At 52.5% G+C, this 25,106-nt stretch overlaps 2 protein-coding genes and 1 pseudogene across 2 annotated transcripts; 1 reads left to right on the top strand and 2 right to left on the bottom strand.

Annotated features, from left to right (window-relative positions):
• Positions 1-7,168: 7,168 nt before the first annotated feature.
• Positions 7,169-10,108, bottom strand: LOC148051717 (uncharacterized; annotated as a pseudogene).
• Positions 10,109-13,113: 3,005 nt separating this feature from the next.
• On the top strand, positions 13,114-14,666 carry LOC148051716 (olfactory receptor 14J1-like). The gene is made up of 2 exons (XM_087735410.1): positions 13,114-13,156; positions 13,870-14,666. Exons 1-2 carry the CDS (start codon positions 13,114-13,116, stop codon positions 14,664-14,666), a joined length of 840 nt encoding a protein of 279 aa, XP_087591536.1.
• Positions 14,667-21,917: 7,251 nt separating this feature from the next.
• LOC104018516 (olfactory receptor 14A16) lies at positions 21,918-22,919 on the bottom strand. Its single transcript, XM_009471664.2, has one exon. It carries the CDS (start codon positions 22,845-22,847, stop codon positions 21,918-21,920), a length of 930 nt encoding a protein of 309 aa, XP_009469939.2. The 5' UTR covers positions 22,848-22,919.
• Positions 22,920-25,106: the final 2,187 nt, after the last annotated feature.

The following is a 25,106-nucleotide window of genomic DNA, read 5'->3' as shown; positions in this document are numbered from 1 at the left end:
TAGTTATAATGTAACTCATTGCAGGACCAGCATGTCTTCTGTATTTTTTGTTGTTGGTGGTGGTTTTTTACTTGGGATAATGTTGTCATCTCCTTTCTAATTCTCTGTCTGCTTTTTTTTTCCGACCGAGTGGCTGTGTAAATGAGGAGCCGTGCTCCCTGTGTGTTTAAACAAAATAAATGGCCTTTCAGTGACATTCTGTTTTTCTGTGATCCTTCCTCCAAGGCCTTTTTGGAGCTGCAGGGACAGTTCCTGGGTGCATGGGTGGAGAGGAAAAGAGTCCTGGCATGGCAGCACTGCCAGGGAGCACCAGCGCTTGGTCTTCCAGGGCTGTTCTCTTTCCCCTTCCACACTCTCTTCCTGATCCCTTGTGTTGGTGTCAGCCCTGAGTGCTCTGGCAGCTTGGGCACAGTCGTGCTGTGTGGCTGTCCTGTGACCACAGGCAGGGACAGGCAATGGGCACTTCTGTGACGGAGCTGGCCTCCATAACAGCGTTTCCATAAAGAAGGGTGATGTCCTCAGGGCAGTGCCTGAAGGCTTAGGAGTTTTTCCAAAGTTTCTCTCAAGAACATGCCCAAGAAAGTGGCCCACAGATGAAAACACCAATACGCAGTTAAAGAACGTGAATGTGCAGGGTTGGGGCACGCAGAAGCATCCTCGCACAGCCAGGCCTCCTATGAGAGACCTGAAGGACCAGCAGAGCTGGGTCTGGCCTGTGCCTGTGTTGGCGGGACACCCCAGAGCAATCATCCTGGACTAGACCCTCACAGCCACCATTGCCAGCACTGGCCTCTCACCCCGGCCTGAAGAGGTTCTTTGTCCCTCCATGGAAGGACACCGAATGACTAGGTCAGAAGTCCATGTTTGCATTGTACAGAGGAGATGTAAGCATGCACATCATGCACGTTAACTGAGATGAACCTGAGTGAGCACAAATGCCATCAGCTCTTCCTTGGGGTTCCATGAAGGCCTGTGGGACAGACAGTGCCTCGAGGTCACTTCACGTTGGGAGTAGCATCCCATGGGAAACCACCTGAATGCAGCACTGGGATGTGCTTCCTTGAGCCGAGGTCCCTGTGTCCATTCCTCATGACAAGGGTCATCTCAGGTGAGTGCAGAGCAGGGTGATACACCGCAGGGCTGAGGTGCCTCCCAGCCTCTGGCAGTGGCAGCAGGAGGCCAGAGAGTCCCTATGACTCCTGCCGTGCCCTGCCTCTGTGTGTAAGAGGGAAAGACTCTGTCTCCGAACACCCCTGGGTGCCTAAGGAGTCCACGAGGCCAGCTCAGATGTGGACACCCGACAGAACCCTGCCATTCCTGTGTGTGACTCCAGGAACAAACCCCCGTGGCACAGGGAGATTCATCTCAGCTGCCCGGGACAGGCTCCTTGCAAGGGCTCCTGTCTGCTAAGTCACCCTTGCCCGTGATTCTGGATTGTGCTCTCAAAAGTGCCAGAGCAATCAGAGACGTTCTGGGGTCCCTGGAAAGCCAAACATCAATCCCATCTTGAAGAAGGACGGGAATGGGAACTGGGAGAATTACAGGCTGGTCAGCCTGCCTCTGTCCCTGGGAAGGGGATGGGACATGTCGTCCTGCAGCCATTTCCAGGCCCTTGAAGGACAAGAAAGGGATTGCTGAACCAAAAAGGGCAGGGGAAAGAAAGGCGTGTTGTGTACATGGAATTTTGCAAGGCCTTGGTCTCCCGTGGTGTCCTTACAGTCAGGTTAGTGCTACCTGGGCTGAAGAAGTGGACATTCGGTGGGAAGTTGGCTGGATGATCAGGCCCAAATGTCACCAGTGGTACAAAGTCCTCTGGGCAGCCAGCTGCTGATGGCATCCCTCACTGACCAGCACTTGGGCCAACGCTGTGCGACGTCTTTATTATCCCCCTGTATGATGTGATGGAGCGCACTTTCAGCTCCGTTCTGGATGATGCAAAGCTGGGCGGAGGCCTTGAACAGCCTCATCTGGTTCACCCTGCCTTGAGCGGGAGAGTGAGGCAAGATGATGTTCAGGGCTCTCTTCAGACACTATTTATTCTATGGCTCAGTGAATCTTTCCCTTGGAGAGGTTTTTGAAGAGAGAATACGTGGAGGTCTGTGATGATCGCCCTGGGGCAGCTTGCTCGCGGTGTGCAGGGACTATGGCACAGACCAGGTCCTGCTCTGCTGGCCCTTCAGGTCTCTGCCAGGCCTGGCTGTGTGAGGACACTGCTGCGTGCCCCCACCCTCCACACTCACACAGCTGAGCTGTACGCTGGTGTTTTCGTTTCCTGGGAACTTTCCAGCCCAGCCCCTTCCCAGCTCTCCCCACCTCCTCTGCCCTCTCCCTATCCCATCCCAGCAGAGCAGCCCAGTCTGGGCTGGCCCCATGGCAATGCCAGCCACAGGCTGCTGCAGAGCTCTGGGCACTCACCCCACAGCCCCAGCCCCTCCGAAGGGCACAGCAGCTTTTACAGGGCAGAGAGGTGTCTCAGCCTCCCCAGCAGCCCCAGGCCTGGAGGCTGGCCATGACAGCAGGAAACAGAGGGCTGTGACAGTGTCCCTCCTGCCGTCATGCTCAGGAGATCCCCACCACCAGCAGCCTGCTTCCCCCCTGTGCCAGTCCTGCTCCCCAGGACAGCGCGAGGGTCCTGGCCCTGGCGCTCCTCTGGTAGCTCCTGCTGCCCCAGCAGCACAGCAGCCTGCCCCAGCTGGACACACAGGAACGGGGTGCTCTTTTAATTTTCCCCTCCACAGCCATGGTGCCCTGCTCTTCTCCCTGGACACCCCTTCTCCCCAGAGACCCTTTCCCCAGGTGAGTGTGTCCATGCTGGCCTGGCCGGCCGTTCCTGCACCCCTGGCCACGCTCCCCACAGGGCCCTGAGCTGGCGGTGTTGCTCTGCAGAGCGAGGGGTCTGTGGTGCCCTGCGGCCATGGGGTGGCCCTGCACTGGCCATGCTGGTCAGGGTGAGAAGCAGACCCAGCCAGGCAGGGATCACTGCTGCTCAGCCCCTTTCCCTCTTCCACTTCCCAGCTGGCCTGTGACCAAGGAAGGTGCTCAGTAGGACCCGACACATTTCCATATGCCTCTGCATTTGGCTGCTGCACTAAACCTGACACGGGGTGTTTCAGCTAGGGTGCCATGGATCACTCTCCAGTGTCATGTCCCTTGGCCTTCTGCTTGCTAACAGCCCATCCGGGGACTGCAGAGAAAGAGTGCCCTTGGATGCAGCCCATCCACTCCGTAGACTCCGAAGGGGTGAGTTTGCTTAAGGAGCCCCTGACCTGATCCTCATCCACTGCTGGTTGTTCTCTTCCTCCTTGAGTCCTGCCTGAGGGCACAAAGACCTGGGAGAGCTTGCTGGTGAAGACAGAGGAAAAGAAGACATCGTGTACTTCAGACCGAGCTGCATCTACTCTTCCGAAATTCAGCAGTGGCCCACTTCACCTTTCTGTGGTTTTGTCATGGTTAAGGAAGATGGAGCAGCTTACCTCATTGCCCTTTGACATCCCTTGCAAGCTTGACCTTTTGGGGAGCTTTGACTCACCTAACACAGTCCTTATTTCTCCAGACAACGTTTCTGAACTCCTCCTTTGGAGCCTCTCCCTGCTTCCACCTCCTTGTGGCACCGGACCTCAGCCATGAGGTTCCTGTTGAGCTCAGTGGGTTTCCTGAGGTGAAGGGTTGTTTCCCTGCGTATCAGGACAGACCCTTCCTGTGCCCGGAGGAAGATGTCCTTAAAGGCCTCTCAGCTTTCGTAGGTTTTTACCTTTCAGAGCTTCCTCTCCATGGGATCTCGTACTATGAGAGCCCACACTCTGCTCAGACATTGATCTCAGAGAAGCAGCAAGCTCTTGATTCAGAACATTGGCTTTCCTCATTGTTCTCCAATACTGTTTAATTTTCTTCATTGACAGCACCAGCCAGCCCTCCAGATGCTTCATTTAGGTGGCCTTACTCATCCTGTGTCATGTGGATCTATGACATCCATATCAGCATGTAGGTGCCTCAGTCTCCTTATGTTGATTTGAAGGTTTGCACTCCTTAGTTAATAATCTTCATAAATAAAATTCACCTCTTCTCCACACATATCTGTAGGACAGCTGTTTATGTTGGATGATGCCTTTCTAGACTCTCTGTCCCTTCAGAGAAGCACACAGTATCTGAACACTTTCAAAAAATCCTGCTTGGTAGCAACATTAACCTGGATTAAACCTTTGATAGTAGGACAAAATTCAGCTGTGTGTGTGGACTGCAAAAGCAGTGAGGAACCCTCTCCTTTCTTCCTTTCTCCCCATCACTTGCTCAGGTCTTGGGAGGAGAAGAAATTAAGAAAGGTGACATTCCTGGCTGCCAGTTACTGAATTCTGCTCCCATGAGTGCCTGACGTCGAGACCCTCAGCTTCAGCTGAATCTCTTCTCTTTGGGAACACTGCAAGGCAGTGGCTCCGATGTCATGGTATGTCTGCAGATGCCCGACACTCTGACAAGATAACACCGTGAGCAATTGCAGGACACTACAGGTAATATGTAAGGGGTGACCTGTTTCATGGATTTGCTGCCCAAGGTAGAAAGTAGCACAGCAACCATCTCAGAAACACCACAGGAGGATGTAAAAGAAGACAAGCATGGCCAATGTGGAAAGGATTAACAAGTGTGGTGGGTTGACCCCAGCCAGTAACTAATCAGCCACCCAGTCACTTGCTCACTCCCCCAGCAGCAGCCTGGGGAAGAGAAATGGAAAGGTAAAAGTGAGAAAAGCTCTCGGGTTGGAATTAAGAATGGTTCATAAGTGAAGCAAAGCTGCATTCACAAGCAAAGCAAAAAAGGAATTCATGCCATTGGCAGGGAAATGTTCATCCATTTCCAGGAAAACTTCCAGGCCTTCATCTCATGTAAAAGTGACTTGGGAAGGCAAATGTCATAACCACAAATGTCCCCCCTTCCTGTTCCTTTCTCTGGGCTTTTATTGCTGAGTATGATATCCTATGAGATGGAATAGGCCTTTGGTCATTTGAGGTCAGCTGTCCTGGCTGCATCCCCTCCCAACTTCTTACCCAACCCCAGCCCATTCTTTGGAAGGGCAGCATGAGAAACAGAGAAGGTCTTCCTGTTGTTTAAGCACTCTTCAGCAATAGCTAAAAGAGTTTTGGTCACAAATCCGAAACATGGATCCCTATGGATTGCTGTGAAGACTATGAACCCCACCCCAGCCAGCCAGGGCAGGCTGGCCTTTTTGGAAGGTGTGAGAATGAGAACAGTGAAGAATTTGAGAGGGGGAAAAAGGGAAGCAGTAAATTAAAGATGAGGCCAGGGATGGCATTGGTACTGTTTGGGGTGCCTGTGCTGCTGCCTTGTACCTGATGTGAAGTATTTCCACAGTCAGAGGGAACCTGAGGGCTTTCCCTCATGTTGAGGACACGGAGAGGTGAGGAATGAGAGTGTCATTCAGGCTGGAAGGGACCTGGCTAGATATCTGTAGAAAACATCCTCCTCAACGCAGGGTCACATTAAGATGCTCATGGTTTTATCCATGAGAAACTTCCAGGGATGGAGGCAGCACACATGCTCTGGGAAATGGCTTCCCATGTCTGGCTGTCCTCATGTTGCAAAAGTTTCTCCCTATCTTGAGCCTGACCCCCTCGTGTTCCACCTCATTGCCTCCTGTGCTCCTGCCTTGCACCACGGTGTCTTCTTGGGAACCTCACCGTAGGCCATTGTCCCGATCCAATGTCGGGGGAGGTTTCGATACGATCCCAAGGACGAGATTAAGACGCTGGAATCGGTCAAATGTCATACAACCTTTGACTTTTATTCGAGGGGAGAAGAGAACGGAGGGAGGAGGGAGGGCAAGGGAGGAGGGGAAAAGAATAGGGGAGAGAGAAAGAGAAAGAAAGAAAAGGAGGAGTTTACCGCCACCACCTCGAGTCCTGACGATCTTCTGCTGGGTCTCCGCTGGCCTCGGGCATCGTCGGGGACCGAAGCAGGGGGGGGGAGGCTTGAGGGTGCAGGAACAGAAGGAGTGGTCTCTCACGCGCCGCCGCTGCCGCCCCGCCCGAGGGGCACGTGTGTTCCTTATATAGGGGCTCACGCATGCGCGGATCACAAATGCGTACGTGCGGCTCGCCACGGATGTGCTGTCCCCACCTCTGCTCTTTTCGCGCCTTTTTGTCCCCGCCTCGGCTCTTTTCGCGCCTTTAGTCTGTGCGCAGGCGCACGAGGTTGTTTTTCTTAAAGCTGTGGAGAAGGTGGTCTTTTCGAAGCGTGACGCTGGATGGCGCTACAGCGGCAATGTCGAGACAAAAACCACATTTTTATATTGGTCCTTTACACCACCCCATGGCTTGACATTGCAGCTTGGTGGCATAGGAGGAAGAGAAAGAAAGAGAGAGAAAAGAAGGGGGAAAGGAAGAAAACGGGAGTTGAGGGAGTTGGGGATAAGGGTGGAGGAAAATTGTGGGAAGGAAGAAGGGAACAACATTGGTTTAGGTGAAGGAACATCTTAACACAGAAGAACTGGGGTACTGCTCAATGCAAACTCATTCTCGAACAACTTTAACAATTCTTCAACTTTGGAGGACAAACATTAGGAATGGGGTTAACAGTAACTGGCAATATGCAATTTCTTCCTTCAGGAGGAATTGGGAATGGGTTTAAATGATTGGTACGGAGGTAGGTTGTGGCTGAGAGATGGTACGGATTTTTGTTGCACCATCAGGTGGAGCGCTGGGAACAAATTGCATATTTGACACAACATGTTGAATTAATTGAATAAAACAGGGAATTATGCAGGGCAGGAACAGTAAGGTGGCAGTTGCATATAACAGATACAATATTAATTGTTTCACCCAGGGTGCCCCTGGTAACCAGGACCACAAATCGCCGTTCCAACCACTCCAGGTTTGAACAGGGACGTGGGCTATTTTCCTGATATCTTGGGTCAACTGGAGAACTACTTCTCCCACATCATCAATTTCTAGGCAGCAGTTTAATTTTCCATATTTAATTTTCCACACACCCCTCCCTCCTCAGCCAATAAATAATCTAAAACCATACGGTGTTGAAGGATTGCCGTGCACATTTGTTGCGATTGTCGAGTTAATAGGTCTATGGCATCAGCAGTTTTGTTGGTGATAATTTCTAGGGCTGCTTGTAGTCTAATTATTCGATTTAGATTATAAATCGGTTATCTTGCCCCTGCAGTGGGCTCGTTAGGATTCCAGGTTGCTGGCCCATAGTGTTCAATTATTCGCTCAGGGGGCCATTCGTCATTTCCCCATTTTTGTGTCCCACCTAAATTTATCTTGGTAGATCGCGTCTTACGGGCAATCCTTCTATCCCCGAGGTTATCGTACACTTTTATGCCTAGTTGGGGTCCACCAGTTTCTGGCAGGAGAAAAAAGAGGGGCCTTATAATCCCTATATAACAAACTCCTGACCACCCCGCGGGTAAGAACTTATATGCCGTGTTCCCACAAATCCAATAATGCCCCTTTTTGGCTTTATTTCCCTGAGCAAATGGCCCATCTTTCCCCGGTGGAAACTGAAAATAAGTTGTGTCTTTGTCACCCAGAGGGCTGAAAAAGGTGGTTGCCCCATCCCTTATTCGGCCAGTACAATACCAAGCCCCATAAGTACCCCTCCATTTACAAGTTTGTTTGTAATGTCGGAGAATCAAGGTTTCATTTTTGCTTGACCAATATCCCTTAAACCCCTGGTTATGCCCTGTTTCATTAAGCCACACCCACAGGTCCTTTTCCTTGTCGAGGGGCTTACGTGTGAGAGTCCATTGACATGTGCTTTCTCCCACTTCGACTCCTCCTTTCTGGGTGCGATTCAAACAATATTGCCCCTTCGCTGGAAACTGAATTGGCCAGGTGCCACTGTCATCCCATGGATCGTCTGCGGCTTCGCTATATTTGCTTACAATTTGGTCTGGGGTGAGAGGTGCGGATGTCCACGGCCAACTTGATAGCCCTAGGGGTCCGCCGCAAACCCAACAGTGGCTCAGATTGAAAGTTTGACTCACGGCTTTTGCTAATAACACGAACTCATTGTTCTCGAAGGGGTTGTATGGAGGAGGGGAAGGTAGAGGGAGTGGTCGTTCATCACTTTCATGGAAGTGTCCCTGAGTTAAAATGATCCAAAGTAGCAGGTGCATCGTGATCACATCGCCTCCCTTAAAAACAGAAACAGGAACAAAACTCGCTCCTTGGGTTAGAAGGAGGGAATAATCCATTTGGTGTGGATTTTGTTGGTTCTCCCACAGGTACCTTTCGCTCTCCATGTATGTTTGTTTAGGGGGGTATCTAATACCAGAGGCACAGCCCCCATGGTGGGAAGCTCAACCAGGACCGGCTGGCCACAGGAGTAAGACGATGCACTGGGGGAATTAGAGTTTTGAGAGACAGGTACCATGGTTGGGGCTTGTGGACAAAAATGCTGCAATTTTCGGACACCCGTTTGTACCCCAGTGGTTACTGACATTGGCCACTGCCTCCCCCACCCGCTCAGCCCATCCCGGTTGGTGGGGTTTAGTAGGTCTCCTTTATCATTGCAGGTGAGTTGTCTGATGAACACCCACCCTCCGCCTCCCTCCTCACCCTGAGAGGGCGGAGGTTTTAGTTTCCTGCCGCTCTTTTTATCCTTCTTAAACCCTTCCTCCCTGTCCAACGCTGGTGCAGAAGGCGGGTTCAGTTTGGGAGGGGGTCCTTGCCCAGACCACCTCCGCACCAGGAGCTTTAACTTTTTGGTTGGGAGCCCGTCCATTAGGTCTCGGGGCACACCCTTTTGCAGTCCGTTCTGCCACAATTCTTGTCGGAATGGGGGTTTCTCCCTTTTTATTGGGTCGGGGCTTCCCCCTGAAGGAGCCAGCAGTTTGTTTGCCGGCTCCGCTGTCCGCACGGCCCTAGTTTCCACTTTATTGTAAGTTCTGCCTACTGGCCCATATTTTCTCCCATAGTTTATTAGTTCCTGGGCTATCTCCCCCCAGGTCCACACCTTTCTCCGCCACTGCCGCTGTTCGGGGGTTACCGTTCCCTCCAGAGCAGCTGCGATTCGCTCCTCGCGAGGCACGTTTTGAATTCTCCCCTGTAACTGGATCCTGATAGGTTTTAGCGAGTCAGGGAGTCCTCTTATTAGCGGCATCAGCCGCTCGGGGTCTACAGGTAGCAACATTGGAGAGCTTAGATTTGGTTTCAGCTCCCGGTCGTACATCATTTGCAGGCATGCCGCCTTTTGTACGTTTTCTAGTAGTTGCTCGACCGAGCCAGTTATAGCTCGGGGATCCCCCCTCTCCAATAGGTTCAGCCCCCCCGCCCAATATGCAGCCCTCTGGGTCAGAGACCATGGGGCTCGGCGATCGCCCGTTGTGAAAAGACACCGGGGCCCCAATACCCCTCTGCTTCCTTTTCCGATAGCATGATCCCGTCCCCCCCGACAGGGATACCCTCCACACATATTCGGTTTCGGACTCCCTTGCTGTTCTAGCAAAGTCCTTTCGGAGCTTAGCCAATTCGGTGGCAGTAAAAGGGATTTCTTTGGTTACAACTTGGGGACGGCTGTCACTATCGTCCTCGTATATGTATTCCGTCTTTACCAGCGGGCACATATGGAGGGGGTTATCCACAGTCTCCCTTAATCGCTTTAGATCTTTCTGGGGGTAAATTTGGCGTACCCCTTTCTCTTCCAGCATTACCTCCGCTTCAGCAGGGGTGTCTGCCTCCCTCAGGAGCTGAACCCTCAGCTCCTCCTTCAGAATCATATTCTGGCGCTTCTCCTCCTCTAGCGCCCATTTGGTCTCTAGTAGTTGCTCTCGCAGCGGTGTTATTGCTGCTTGCAACGAAGCGGCCAGAGCCTCGGATGGACAGGGCGCTCGTTTCTTATCCTCCACCGTCGCTCCCAGACACGCTCCTAACACAGCACATACGATGACTTTCCCTTTCCCTTTCTTTACTCTAGCTTCTTTATGTAAGACTGCTATTCGGTCCATAACACTTTGCAGTTGGAACCAGTGGTCCCGAGCCCAGTCTTGTCCTGGGGGTGAGGGGCGAGAGCGGTACATTTCTAAAAATTCATATAATCTCTCCGTCTCTTCACAAAAATTGCCTGCCTTTTGGGCGGCCATGTCCTACGAAGGGGAATTCGTCCCGGGAGGTTCAAACCTTAAAAAGACCAAGTTTCCCCTATACGCTCCCAGGAGGCCAATCCGCACACTACTACAAGACAAAGACAAGCCTACAAAGGGGATATCGTCCTGAGGGGGTCACGCCGTAGAATTCAAGCTTCCCCTATACTCCCCCAGGAGGCCAGACCATCAGCTACTATGAGACAGAGAAGAGCCTACAAAGGGGATATCATCCTGAGGGAGTCACAGCATAAAATTCAAGTTTCCCCTATCCTCCCTCAGGAGCTCAAATCACAAACTAGTACGCGCGCTTCAGTGCAAAGGTCTCAACACCCACTCCTTCCTTACGCTTTGTTCGTCTCCGGCTGCTTCCCTCGCAGGAGAGCAGAACCGCGGATCGGAACTCCGCACTCGCTTCGTACTTATTTGTACGTCTCGTTCACACACAATCGCTCAGCACACCATAAGGTTGTATGACACTCTCATCTCAAGGGATCCTGTCCGTGACGCCAATTAAATGTCCCGATCCAATGTCGGGGGAGGTTTCGATACGATCCCAAGGATGAGATTAAGACGCTGGAATCGGTCAGATGTCATACAACCTTTTACTTTTATTTGAGGGGAGAAGAGAACGGAGGGAGGAGGGAGGGCAAGGGAGGAGGGGAAAAGAATAGGGGAGAGAGAAAGAGAAAGAAAGAGAAGGAAGAGTTTATCGCCACCACCTCGAGTCCTGACGATCTTCTGCTGGGTCTCCGCTGGCCTCGGGCGTCGTCGGGGACCGAAGTGGGGGGGGCTTGAGGGTGCAGGAACAGAAGGAGTGGTCTCTCACGCGCCGCCGCTGCCGCCCCGCCCGAGGGGCACGTGTGCTCCTTATATACGGGCTCACGCATGCGCGGATCACAAATGTGTACGTGCGGCTCGCCACGGATGTGCTGTCCCCGCCTCTGCTCTTTTCACGCCTTTTTGTCCCCGCCTCGGCTCTTTTCGCGCCTTTAGTCTGTGCGCAGGCGCACGAGGTTGTTTTTCTTAAAGCTGTGGAGAAGGTGGTCTTTTCGAAGCGCGACGCTGGATGGCGCTACAGCGGCAATGTCGAGACAAAAACCACGTTTTTCTATCGGTCCTTTACAATCAGTGACACCTTCAGCCTGTTTCCCAGCAGGTTCCCCTGGAGCCCCAGGGACACCTGGAGGGAGCCCAGAGGGGCAGAGAAAGTGCTGCCTTGGGCTGGGCCTCTGCTGCTGAGCTGGGCTGGGCTCCTGGCATGGAGGGAGCTGCTGGCAAGTGGGCAGCACTGCAGAGAGACAGCTCTGCCCAGGAGCAGCTCCTCTGCAAAGGGCAGCAGGGCTGAGGGCACTGCCTGCAGGCAGCGAGGGGAGAGGAGCGAGGCAGAGAGAGGTTAAATGCAATCAGGAATGGGAAGGCTTTGAGCTGAGAGCACACTGTGTGGGAGAGATCTTCACAGCCCTCTACATGGTAAGTCCCTGGTTGCAGGACAAAGTAGCTGGTGTTCCTGGAGGAATCTCTAGAAGCTGGCACATTCCACAGCCTATGGGATCTTTCGGGAAGATTCTCACATTTTCTCTAGTTTAGAGGAGGAGGACGTGCTACAGAGCAGGGACTCCTTGCTGCACCATCAGAGGGACAGAGCATGACGGCTGCCTTCTCTCAGGGATGGCTGCAGGGTGTGAAGGTGGGTGTGCAGCCAGGGGTGCCCAGGGCTGCCCTTCCGAGCAGGGTCCCTGCACTCCAGGGGCTGTGTGCTGGGGCAGGGACTCTGCCGCCTGCCAGGGTCAGCACTCAGCCTGCCCGGGGAGCTCCTCATGGTTCTGCAGGGACAAGCTGTGGGTGGAAGGAGAAACCCCTGGCAGGGTAGGGCAGGGTCCTTATGATGTTGAGAGGCTGCTACATCGGACCGTGAGGCTCACACATCAAGTTCATGCCCAGGTCATTTCCAAAGGCACTTTTCATGAGTCCATTCAGGGCAGGGCTTTCCTGCTTCAGTCTCTGCTTTCCTCAATTTTTGCTTCCACTTTTCTCTATCTCAGCTTGGTGGGAATGGAAACACAGTTGTGTGCATTAGAGAAAGGGCTGAGACTCCTAAGCCATCACACTGAGGTTTACTGGGAACTTCAGCAAGTGCCTTCACCCCCACCAGCCCACAGATAACACCAGCATCACCTTTCCAGGTTCATCAGGGTTTGCGTGACCTGTTCTTTAACACCTGCACGCACAGAGCAGTGCAGTGCAGCGCTGCGCTGCGCACAGGGGCTGGGCTGGGGTCTGTGAGCACTGGCAGGGAAGAGACGCGGGGCCAGAGAAACAGCGCCCGGCTGGGACAGCTCCATGCAGTAGAGACAAGGGCAGGGAGGGAGGGAAATGCTAAGGGAAACCCTGTTGCAGGGGAGATATGGGCACCTCCCGGCCACCCCCGCAGTGCCAATGCCTTCCCTGAGCAACACCCCTCTTGTCTCCTTTCCCGCCTAGCAAAGCCCCCAGCCAGCCCGTGGGGTCTAGGGTGTTAGTCACCTCCTCGTCCATCTGCCAGCAGGAGAGACGAAGTGCATCTTTCCTGCCATGTGCCCCTTTCCCGCTGACCAGGGGCTGAGGGTGACTTCCCTGCACTGTCACTGTCCGGGAGGTGGTGTGCAGTGCTGGGTAAGCGAAAGGCTTTCCTGAGTGCCCCTCTGTCTCTCTCCTTGCCTCCCTCCTCTCGGTGTTGATGTCAGGCTCTCTGGGAATGGGAGTTTCAGCTGCAGAGGCAGGCACTGATCTTGTGGGTCCTCCCATTCGGGTGTGTTTATGGCAATGAGGTGTCCCACCTTTCCTCTAACCTGTGACGCTCTGGGCAAAGCAGTCTGTGAGGCTTGGGAATGAGCTGACCCTCCCTTAACCAGATGCCAACATTAGCACAGCTGGCTACCTCCTTGGGGTGTCCTTCCAAGCTGTGAGCTGCCTTCCAGGATGCAAAACTGCCCTATAGCACCTTTATGTTATCTGAAGGCCCCATGGAGAAGTGCAGAGATGCTACAACAGAGAAAATGCTGCTGGGTTTGTGAAAAGAGCCACGTGTGTCCTGGGCTAAATGTGGGGTGCTGAGAAATTGAGAAAAGGTGAGACATTTAGTGGTCTGCTCTGGATCCCTCTGCTCTCAGCAGTGTCTGGTGGCTTTTCAGGGTAATGTGGGAGTGTGATCGCCCTCCAGCTCAGAAAGGTGCAAGCCCAGGGCAGCTGGGAACAAGATGGATAAAAAGATTGGCTCTCCTCCCTCTGCACCAAGCTACAGGCAACCCTCTTGCCTTGCAGGACTCCCTCTGCCCTGAGGGAAGTCGAAATGCTGAGGCTTTCTGACATCCAAACACACTCCCCAGGGGAGATGGAGGGAAGCTGTAAAACTAACCTCTCCAACTGCCTTCTGCCATCCCCGTTCCTTAGCACTGGGAGTGCAGATGCTGACAGGCCTGTCTGCACTAGAAGCAGTTTCATCTGACAAACACCAGCACTGGACCCTGCACCCACCATTCTCATGAACTGTTTCCTGCAGAGCAGGGCTGACTCCTCGGCAGCCAGTGGGAAGAGCCCCCGCTCCTCATGGCACACTCAGCCAGCGCCAACCTGAGCTCCAGGCACAGAGCTGAAGGAAGGTCTCCTAGAAAAGGAAAAGGGTGGGTGCATGTAGCCAGGAGAGCGTCCAGGGGAAATGGACTTGATTTTCCTCAGAGAAGTTTATCCTAACTTGTTGCTGACTTTTCTTCCTTGAACAGTGCCCCATGCCCAGAAGAAGAAAATGTCCAACAGCAGCTCCATCACCCACTTCCTCCTCCTGGCATTTGCAGACACACGGGAGCTGCAGCTCTTGCACTTCTGGCTCTTCCTGGGCATCTACCTGGCTGCCCTCCTGGGCAACGGCCTCATCATCACTGCCATAGCTTGGGACCACCGCCTCCACACCCCCATGTACTTCTTCCTCCTCAACCTGTCTGTTCTTGACCTGGGCTCCATCTCCACCACTGTCCCCAAATCCATCGCCAATTCCTTGTGGGGCACCAGGGACATCTCCTATGCAGGATGTGCTGTCCAGATCTTTGTGTTTGCATTTTTTATTTCAGCAGAATTGTATCTTCTCACAATCATGGCCTATGACCACTACGTGGCCATCTGCAAACCCCTGCACTACGGGACCCTCCTGGGCAGCAGAGCTTGTGTCCACATGGCAGCAGCTGCCTGGGGCAGTGCTTTTTTCAATTCTCTCCTGCACACGGCCAATACATTTTCACTCCCCCTCTGCCAAGGCAATGCCTTGGACCAGTTCTTCTGTGAAATCCCCCACATCCTCAAGCTCTCCTGCTCTGATGCCTACCTCAGGGAAGCTGGGCTTCTTGTGGTTAGTGTCTTTGTGGGCTTTGGGTGTTTTGTTTTCATTGTGCTGTCCTATTTGCAGATCTTCAGGGCGGTGCTGAGGATCCTCTCACAGCAGGGACGCCACAAAGCCTTTTCCATGTGCCTCCCTCACTGGCTGTGGTCTCCCTCTTTGTCAGTACTGGCATGGTTGCCTACCTGAAGCCCCTCTCCATCTCCTCCCCTGCCCTTGACTTTATGGTGGCAGTGCTGTACTCTGTGGTACCCCCAGCAGTGAACCCCCTCATCTACAGCATGAGGAACCAGGAGCTCAAAGATGCAGTGTGGAGAATGATGACTGGATGTTTTTCTGAAGCAATAAACTGTCCATTTTCTTATGCATATCACTTATAATGTACCTTATTTCAGGCTCAGCCTTTCTTCTGGAAGTTTGGTGGCTGTGGTTTTTTTTTTTTTTTTTATTCAGTTTTACTTGTTATAATGTTGTGCACAAAGATTTGTCATTTTTCATACTAATAGCGTCTAATTCACTATCTACCTTTCTAGTGTTACCCAGAGCCTTGAAAGGAGAGCCATGTTCTCTGTGCATTTAAAAAATAAAGGACCCTGCAGCGACTTTTTTGTCTGAGACTTTCCTTTTTCGGAGACTTTCTCTGGAGCTGCACGGCACTGCCTGTGTGGTGACGTGGAGGGGGAAAGAGTCTCAGCACAGCAGCACGGCCAGGCAGCACCAGCCCTTGGTCTTTCCAGAGCTGCTCTCTTCTAAATTCCGCACTCTCTTTCTGAGCCCCTCTCCTGGTGTAAGGAAGGATTGCTCTGGGAACTTGGTCAGAGCCCTTTTGTGTGGCAGTCCTGTGACTGCAGGCAGGGACAGGCAATGGGCACTTCTGTGACAGAGCTGACCACCAGAACAGAGTTTCCATCATACAAGGGGATCTCCTGATGGCAATGCCTGAAAGCTTGGTCTTCTACTTTTTCTCTCAAGAACAAGCCCAAGAAAGCACCCTCAAGAGGAAAACACAGCTAAACTCTTTGAGTATTCAGTGTGGGAGCATGTGGCAGTGTCCTTGCACAGCCAGGCCTCCTGGGGGAGATAGGAAGGACCAGCAGAGCAGGCTCTGGGCTGAGCCCGTGGTCGCTGGACAGCCCAGGGAAGCTGCCCCAAGGCAACCGTCACAGAGCAGCCAATAACAATCACCGTTTCCACCAGTGGACTGTCATCCCAGCTCGTAGAGGCTGTTTAGCCCTCCACAGTGGCACACCAAATGACTAGGTCAGAAGTCCATGTTTGTGTTGTACAGAGGTGAGATCACAGAGGAGATATTCCTGGAAGATATGTCAAAGCATAATGAAGAGAGGGAGGTGATTAGGGAAAGCCAAGGTGGCTTCACAAGGGGCAACTTGTGCCTGACTACTCTAGTGGCCTTCTACCATGGAGTAACTGCATTAATGGACAACGGAAGAGCTACAGACGTCACCTGTCTAGCCTTCTGCAAGTCCTCTGATATGGCCCCCCACAACATTCTTGCTGCTGCTAAGTTGGAGTGATACAGATGTGACAAATGGACTCTTAGATGGATAAGAAACTGGCTGGATGGGTGCATCCAAAGAGTTGTAGGCAATAGCTCCATGTCTGAGTACTAGTACTAGTACTAGTACTAGTACTGGTACTAGTACTAGTACTGGTACCGAGTGGTGTCCCTCAAGGGTGCATACTGGGACCAGTACTGTTTAATATCTTCATCAGTGACATCGTCAGTGGGATTGAGTGCACCCTCAGCAAGTTTGCAGATGACACCAAGCTGAGTGGGACAGTTGATTTGCTTGAGGGGAGGGATGACATCCCGAGGCACCATGACAGGCTTGAGTAGTAGGTCCATGCAAACTTCATGAAGTTCAACAAGGCCAAGTGCAAGGTCCTGCACGTGGGTCGGGGCAATCCCCCCTCTCAGTAAAGACTGGGAGATGAATGGATTGAGAGCAGCCCTGCAGAGAAATGCTTGGGGATAGTGGTGGGTAGAAACTTGGACACGGGCCGGCAATGTGTGCTTGCAGCCCAGAAAGCCAATCCGGCGCTGCCAGAACAAAGCACATCCAGCAGGTTGAGGGAAGTGATTCTGCCCTCTACTCTGCTTTTGTGAGACCCCAGCTGGAGCCCTGCGTCCAACTCTGGGTCCCCAGTACAAGAAAGACACGGACCTGTTAGAGCAGGTCCAGAAGAGGGCCGCAGAAATGATGCGAGGGCTGGAACACCTCTGCTATGAGGAAAAGGTGAGAGAGTTGGCGTTGTTCAGCCTGCAGCAGAGAAGGATCCAGGGAGACCTCCTTGCAGCCTTTCAGTTTATAAAAGGGGCTTATAGGCATAACGGAGACTATTTAACACAGCCTGTAATGACAGGACAAGGGGCAACGGTTTATAAACTGAAAGAAAGTAGGTTTGGCTTCTACACAAGTAAGACATTTTTTCACAATGAGGGTGGTGAGGCACTGTGACAGGTTGCGCAGAGAAGTTGTGGATGCCCCATCATAACTTCTTATGGTACAAGGGTCTTGCGGTCAGGATCCCTGAACTGCCTGAGGAAGGCTGGGAAGAGGATGAGCTGTCCTCTAAGGCAGTTGGAGAAAGGGACACAATTTTAGGACCTGGTAGTCCCTGAGAACTTGGAAGGCCATGGACTTCTGCTAGAAAGCCATGGCTGAAAGGAAGATGGAAGGTGATCCCTGACCCAACATGGTGGGAATGCTCTCCTGGGTATGCTTTTCACAAGAAGACAAGGCAGGACTGGTGGAAGGTATGGAGGGCAGCTTTGGCTGCAGTGCGAGTGAGGTGGTAGAGTAGAAAACCCTGCGGGAAGTGAGCAAGACAAATTGTAGGAGTGCTGAGGAGAGAGGAAGGATGACCTGCCCCACCTGCTGGCAGTGCTCTTCCTCATGCAGCCCAGGGTGGCGTTGTCCGCCTTTGCTGCAAAGGTGCAAAGCCAGGAGAAGAGAAGGCTATGGGGAGACCTCCTAACAGCCTTCCCGTACCTTTTGGATGTCATCAAGGAAATGGAGCCAGGTTCTTCACTGTTGTGCATGATGGGAGGATGAGGGCCAACAGGCATCAGCTGAAACAAGGGGGGAAAAACTTCCTTCCCATCAAGACACTCAAGCACTGAAGCAGGTTTCCCAGAGACCTTGTGTCATCTCCATCCTCGGAGCTTTTCAAGCCCAAAATGAATAAGCAACCAGGTGTGAGCCCAGAGCTGACCCTGCTCTGAGCAGGAGGTGGGCTTAGACACCTCATGAGATCCCTTCCAGCAGAAATGAGTCGGCATTTCCTTCCACCACAGATCATGCATCCTGATGGGTGGCAAAGCTCTCAGGTTCCCAGTGACCACTGAAGTCAGCCAGAAAGAAGTTGGGTCAGATGATCTGTGGTGTTCTTGTCTCGCTCCAGGCATTGTTGCTCCCATACAGGGCTGCTTGGCAGGTACCCCCAGACAGCCTGGTCGGTTCCTTTGCTTCACTTTTTCTTTCCTTTTTCCCTTTTCCCACTCACAATTTCTTCCCCTTGACCATCCTTGTACCCTCCCATGCAAACAGCCCATCTCTGTTTTCCCTTTCCTCCTTGGCCCTAGTTCACCTTCCTTTATGCCCTCATTTGCTGTTTCTGAGCTTGTCACCATGGGAATTCCTACCCTGGTCAGCAATGCCATTAAACTCGTACCTCCTTCTATTATCTGTAGTGTTTTGGAATTCTGATAGTCTTATCTTGGCAGAGGCACCACATGGCAGGGTGAGCCACCTGTGCGCACGCATTAACAGCTGGCCCAATGGAGCTTCACTCTTAGAGGACTTTGAGACACTCTGGGATTCAGTCAGTAGAAACCTCACCAAGCTTTGCATGGAGAAGCAGCAAGTCCTTTCTTGGGGGCAGAATAACCCCAAACACCAGGGCCGACTGGGACCTGGACCACTCAGGAGTGACCCTGAGGCAAAGGGCCTGGGCATTACGAGGGATGCCATCTGAGCCAGTGGGGCATGCTCACCAGGAGTAAGGCCAACTGCATACAGGGCTGCATTGGGGGGAGCATGGCCACCCAGACAAGGGAGTTATCATCCCCCTTGCATCAGCACCAGTGTGGCCACATCCAGGCTCGTGTGTCTGCATGTGGGGCTCCCGGTTGTGGAGGAAAGAGGAGGAACTGGAGAGGCTCCAGAGGAGATCTGCCAGGATGGGGTCTGGGGCCTGTGTGGAGAAGTAGAGGGACCTGGGCTTCTGCACCTTTTGAAGTGGAGGCTCAGTCACTATAGTGGCAGCCTTCAACTGCTTGAAGGGTGGTTTCAGAGATGATGGAGCTCTTTTTGGTAGTGGGAAGAGAAGGAAACCTCCACAAAGTGCTGCTTGGAAGGTTCAGACTGGAGGTGTTGAAAAAGAAAGGTCACTCAAAGGGTAGCGTTGTGGTGCAAGAGGTTCCCCAGAGGGAGACTGGATCAGCCCATGGCTTTGTGTTTCAAGGAAGAGCCAGTGAGGATGGAGAGCCATCAGTGAAGGTATAGAAACGCCAGGGTGAGGGCTGGTGGTGAAGGAAGATGGGTGTCTGCAGCCTCGATGGAAAGAGGTGCAGGCATGGGACAGTGTAGGACAGCCTGCTGTCGAGATGGGCAAGGGCTGTGGCAAGACTGAAAGGCCCAAAGGAACCAAGGTCTTTGTTCCCTTGGCTATGGCAGTGACCTCTGCCACTGAGGCCTTCAGGCAGAAACTCTATTTTGAGGCTCTGGACTTTGTTGCTTCCTTGCCCCCGCTTGGGGATGCCAGGAGGTGTTGCACAGTTTTTCTACACTTGGCACTGCTCACCCTCACATCCCACTGCCCCCAGGAAGAGCCCTGAGCCACGCGTGAGGACAGGATCTGCCTTGCCAGGGCCTGGGGAACAGGTGTTGGCCTTGCTGCTTGCTGATAAAACCAAGGGTTTTCTCTGCATTACAGCTGCCTGCCCAGTGCCTTTGCCTCCCTGCAATCACAGCCTCCAATTCTCTGCTCTAACGAGTCCCTGGGGAGGCTTTGTCAGTAATGGCCCTCACTGGGGCTCATTAATGCTTCAAGGTACTCTGGGTTTTGTTCTGACTTGGACTTCTTGAGAGGGTTGTTCAATCTTCTCTCAGCATCTGACGTTCATGGACTCAGCCCCAAAGACACCATGGGGCTCGTTAAAATACAAAAAGCCCTAACAAGCTCTTTCTCTTCCTGTAATTTTCTGTAAGTCTTCAAGACTTGTACAGCTAATTGGAGTTTTTTCATGGTGTAGTTAAGGAGGACGATTTCATACCGTACCTAAGAAAAATGATTTTTTTTTTTATTTTAAAAGCTATATTTTATTACTTTTCATTTTAAGGAAGAGGGGATAGAAGCATACTGCAACGAGTGTTGATGCAGAGTGTCTCCTCAGGAGGTCTGGAGAGAGAGGAAAAGCAGTCCCTGAGGTCTGACACTGTATGGACAACTTTGCTCCTCACCTCCCCAGCCCCAACATTTCTGTCATTGGCCACCTGGGACTGACATCACTGTTCTTGCATCAGACTTCTCCACTGATCTCTGCAGCTGGATGGTACAGCTCCATTGCGCCATCTCCCCCCTGCTCTCCTTAGAGACCTGGCTGCACACAGCCACAGGAGGGTTTTTCCTATTTGCAAGCAAAGGAAAAGTCAAGCATGGTCAAGTTCCATAAAGAAAACAGACTCTGCGAGCATATGCTAAGTCCAAGCTGCCTCTAATGAGGTTGCCTTTCTACAGGGGATAATCTTAGGAGAACTATTTCAGGTAGGGAGATCCAAAGAAGAGAGATATAAACATAATTAAAGAGTTGGCTAAGGAGACAATTAGACTGCTGCAAGACAGGCAAACTTTTAAGTCCCTGATGTCAAAGCAGCAACTGGATGGGTGCGAGGAATCTGAATGAAGAAAGAGTAAGGGGAGGAGAAACCTGGAGAATAAGGGAAAGGGCTTTTGTCTAGGCAGTCTGCATCTGAAAAGATGACGTTAGGAATGGTTCTTCTATCAAGAGAGGTGAAAACATATGAAAGATAAAAATTAATTTAATATAAATCATTTTAATTTCTTTTAATAATTTAAATTTAAACTTAATTTAAATATAAATTCAATACACTGTATAAGAGGCAGAACACTGGTAATGAAGTTATACTGGAAGCTCAATATTTCCTTGGAATATCCCTTTTGAGAGGTTGCAAGATTGATAGAGATCTTTTGTGATTGCAGACAAACTGATGTTGCAGCCATCGTTGAAAGAGGCCAAAAGCGCAACCCCGGGAACCCCAGGCTGTACAAGCTCACTTGGGGGAGGAGTGAGCCTTCCCATGAGTGCTCTTGGGGGACATTGCTGGGCACCTCAAAGAGCAGGAGGTGTCCAAATGCAGTCAGCATGGATTAGCCAAGGGTAAATCATGCCTCACCAACCTGATGGCCTTCCTGATGAAGGAACTGCTTTCATGCACAAGGGGACAACACTGGATGCCGTTTACCTCAGCTTCAGCAAAACTCTTGGCATGGTCTCCCTCGATATCCTTGTACCCCCATTGGGGCATAACAGTCTGGATGGGTTGACAAAGAGATGGGTGAAACACCAGTTGGAGGATGAGGCTGAGAGAGCAGTGGAGAAGGGGTCACACCCTACCTGGAGGCCAGTGGGCCATACTGGGGCATTCTGGGGCAGCACAGGGGACTCTCCTGAGCCCTGTGCAGTTTAACACCTGTATCCACAACCCGGAGGAGGCAACTGTCACCACGTTTGTGGGTGGCACTAAATTGGAAGGACCATTCCTGTGGCTAGGGATGCCATTCAGGGCAAAACCTGACAGGCAGAAGGACTGTCCCATCAGGAACTTCAGGAAATAGAAGATGGACCATGCCCTGTGCCTAGGAGAGCCTAACAGCCTGCAGTTGCAGGGCCTGGGGACTGCCTGGCTGGCGAACAGCTCTGCGGAAAAGGCCCTCATGGTGCTGGGAGACAGAAGGCAAAACATGACCCAGCAGTGTGACCTGGTAGCAAAGGCAGCCAGCAGAGTCCTGGAGTCCTTTAAAACCAGAACTTTTGATCCAATGGAACCCAGCGTTACCTTGAGCTTAACCCCAACACCACTGAGAACAAAAGGAGAACAGAAAATATAAAAGACCACTTCCTTAGACATTTTCTTGGAAGCAGCTCTGGTGGAAGAGCCCAGCCTTCAGGCACTGCACCCAGGAGGTGCCCTTTTATTGAAGAGTTGCAAGCTGACAGGCCACATCTGACACAGTATTGTGCAAGTGTCAGACTCAGCAGGATCAAATCTCCACACAGAAGGAATATAAACCCAGAAAATTATCTCAAAGTAGAATTATGAAAAGAGAGAAAAGCAGACTCGTGGCATAAGATAAACTCTGGGAAATGTGCAGAGGAGGGGAGGCAGACTATTGTCAGTGAAACAGCACTGATTGGATCAGTTGCCATACTGCATCCTTGATTTCCTTGTTCCTCATGCTGTAGATGAGGGGGTTCATTGCAGGGGGCACAACCGAGTACATCACTGCCACCACCAGGTCTAGAAATGGTGAGGAGATGGAGGGGGGCTTCAGGTAGGCAAAAAATGAGGTGCTGATAAACAGGGAGACCACGGCCAGGTGAGGGAGGCACGTGGAAAAGGCTTTGTGGCGTCCCTGCTCAGAGGGGATCCTCAGCACGGCCCTCAAGATCTGCACGTAGGACAGCACGATGAAAACAAAACATCCCAAAAAAAGAAAACCACTAACCACAAGAAGTCCAACCTCCCTGAGGTAGGAGTGTGAGCAGGAAAGCTTGAGGATTGGGGGGATTTCACAGAAGAACTGGTCCACAACATTACCGTGGCAGAGGGGTATGGAAAACGTATTGGCCGTGTGCAGGAGAGCATAGAGGAAGCCACTGCCCCAGGCAGCTGCTGCCATGTGGACACAAGCTCTGCTGCCCAGGAGGGTCCCATAGTGCAAGGGCTTGCAGATGGCAATGTAGCGGTCATAGGCCATGATGGTGAGAATAAAATACTCTGCTGAAATCAAAACTACCAACAGGAAAACTTGGGCAGCACATCCTGCATAGGAGATGTCCCTGGTGTCCCAAAGGGAACTGGCCATGGCTTTGGGGAGAGTGGTGGAGATGGAGCCCGGGTCAAGAACAGAGAGGTTGAGGAGGAAGAAGTACATGGGGGTGTGGAGGTGGTGGTCAGAGGCTACGGCAATGATGATGAGGCCATTGCCCAGGAGGGCAGCCAGGTAGATGCCCAGGAAGAGCCAGAAGTGCAAGAGCTGCAGCTCCCTTGTGTCTGCAAACGCCAGGAGGATGAACTGGGTGATGGAGCTGCTGTTGGACATCTGCTGCCTCTGCACATGGGGATCTGTTCAAGGAGGTAAAGGAAGGGAGAAGTTAGGGCAGACTGCTTTGAGAAAAATCTACTGACTTTCTTATAGGAAGCCCCCAAAGAGCCTTTCTCTTTTCGGGAAGACCTTTGGTGAGCTCTGGTTGGTGCTGGCTGAGGCTGCCCCAGGGAGCAGCAGGCTCTGCTGGGGGCTCTGCAGGACTCAGTCCTGCCCTACAGCAGTGGGTAAGTAGGAACTCAGGGTGATCTCAGATTAAATCCAGTCGTGATGTCAAAGAGCTTTTCAGCATTGTGGCTCCCAATTCACCTGACTGCAGAGCAGAGCTGTGGGCAGTCTGGGTTGTGCCTTCTGCTCTAGTTGCCCCAGCACAGCTGAGGAGTGGTTTGAATGCAGCAATGCCTGGCTTTTCTGCTGCACTGCAAGGGAAACCTTGTGGGTGCTGAGATTGGGCACAGGGACTGCCCCTTAGTGCAGAGTAAGGACAGCCGCTCTGTCCATCAGCTCTGCTCTCAGCTGCCCTGGGCTGGCAGCTCTTCCAGCTGGAGGACTATTGCACTCGGGTGTTCCCCCAAAAGAAAGAGGCCACTGCTGGGAGCAAAGGAATCCCTTTTCCAAGTGGAGATCTCCAAACCCCTCACCCCATCTCATCGCACCTGAGGAGGATCTCAGCTCTGCCCTCCCAACCAGGGACAAAGAGGGCTCATGACAGCTGCCCACATGCAGCCACCCAGCAGCATTTCAATGGCCTTAGCACCGAGGTGTCTTCTCCATGGGGCTCCTGCAAAACACAGAGATGCCCTGGGAGAGCTGTGCCCTACGGGAGGGCAGCCTGCAGCCCAGCAGGACCTCCCAAGGACAGAGAAAACTCTCCTGCATTTGTTATGTCCTGAAGGGAGGGTGAGATCCCTGCGAGCCGCACACACTGCAGTACCCAGAGCCCCACAGGTGAACAGGGTGTGAGCTGGATGCTTATCCTCCATGGCCATATGTGCATGACAGCACACGCAGCGTTAGTGTCTGAGCTGCACTTGAATCCTCACCCCCCACACCTGTCTCCCTTCCTTCCTGCCCATGTCTCTGCTGCCTGGAGCTCTTCTTGGCCAGGAGCTCTTTCTCTGTCACCACTTCCCCTCCCTCTCCATGCTCACAGAGCCCATCCCACCCGCTGTGTGCTCAGCTCTGCCCTGCAGGCACTTCCTGGCAGCAGGGCACTGCCCAGGGGCATCTCTGGGTGTGCAGGGGCTAAGGAGCAGCTCAGAGAGGTCCTAGCGAGAACTGGGGTCTCATTGCCTACTCCAGAGCAGAGAAATAAATGCCCATCTCCCACTGCCCAGTTAGCCAACCAAGAGGAGAAAACTCAGCACACAAACACCTTCCCTTTCATGTAATCCCCTACCATGACATCCATCTTTAAAATGACCCTCTGTAAATGTCCTCCAGGTGATGTAGAAGTCTGAGCTGCCCTGTCTCATGCTGCACCCTCTGGACAGCAGAAGGATCCTGCCCTGCCACAGGTCACTGCTTCCACCCACAGCTTCTCCCTAGTGCTCTGAAGGACAGCCCTGGGCACCCTTGGCTGCACACCTATCTTCAATACCATGGAGTGGTACCTAGAAGAAGGCAGCCATTCTGCCCTGCCCTTGTGGTGCATCAGGGAAGCCCTACTCCACGTACATCCTCCTCCCCTACGTTAGAGACACTGTGAGAGTCCTCCTGAAAGATCCTATGTGCTGTCAGAAATACCAGCTTTTGGATATCCCTCCAGGAACACCAGCTACGTTGTCCTGCACCCGGAGACTTACCATGTAGAGTCATGTGATGATGACTCCCTGCAGTGAGCTCTCAGAATCCTCCTACTTCACACAGCCTGTAACATGTCTCTTACTTCTCTCATCTCCCCTCGGTGCCTGCAGGCAGTGCCCTCAGCCCTGCTGCCCTTTGCAGAGGAGCTGCTCCTGGGCAGAGCTGTCTCTCTGCAGTGCTGCCCACTTGCCAGCAGCTCCCTCCATGCCAGGAGCCCAGCCCAGCTCAGCAGCAGAGGCCCAGCCCAAGGCAGCACTTTCTCTGCCCCTCTGGGCTCCCTCCAGGTGTCCCTGGGGCTCCAGGGGAACCTGCTGGGAAACAGGCTGAAGAAAAGTCTTATTTTCATAGAATCATAGAATCATAGAATCGTCAAGGTTGGAAAAGACCCTTAAGATCATCGAGTCCAACCGTTAACCTAACACTGCCAAGTCCATCTATACCATGTCCTCA

This window comes from Nipponia nippon, unplaced genomic scaffold (assembly GCF_047370975.1).
Source record: "Nipponia nippon isolate SJK-2023a ecotype South Korea unplaced genomic scaffold, ASM4737097v1 scaffold_56, whole genome shotgun sequence".
NCBI classification, from domain to species: domain Eukaryota; kingdom Metazoa; phylum Chordata; class Aves; order Pelecaniformes; family Threskiornithidae; genus Nipponia; species Nipponia nippon.
The sequence above is the reverse complement of the archived record's forward strand: the minus strand, read 5'-3'. Positions and strand labels throughout refer to the sequence as shown.

Excerpts from the sequence above, each read along its gene's own strand:
- LOC104018516 (XM_009471664.2), bottom strand. The coding sequence starts at position 22,847 with ATGTCCAACAGCAGCTCCATCACCCAGTTCATCCTCCTGGCGTTTGCA.
- LOC148051716 (XM_087735410.1), top strand. The coding sequence starts at position 13,114 with ATGGAGAAGTGCAGAGATGCTACAACAGAGAAAATGCTGCTGG. Across the intron at positions 13,157-13,869 it reads AACAGAGAAAATGCTGCTGG|TGCCCCATGCCCAGAAGAAG; the intron begins GTTTGTGAAAAG and ends TTCCTTGAACAG.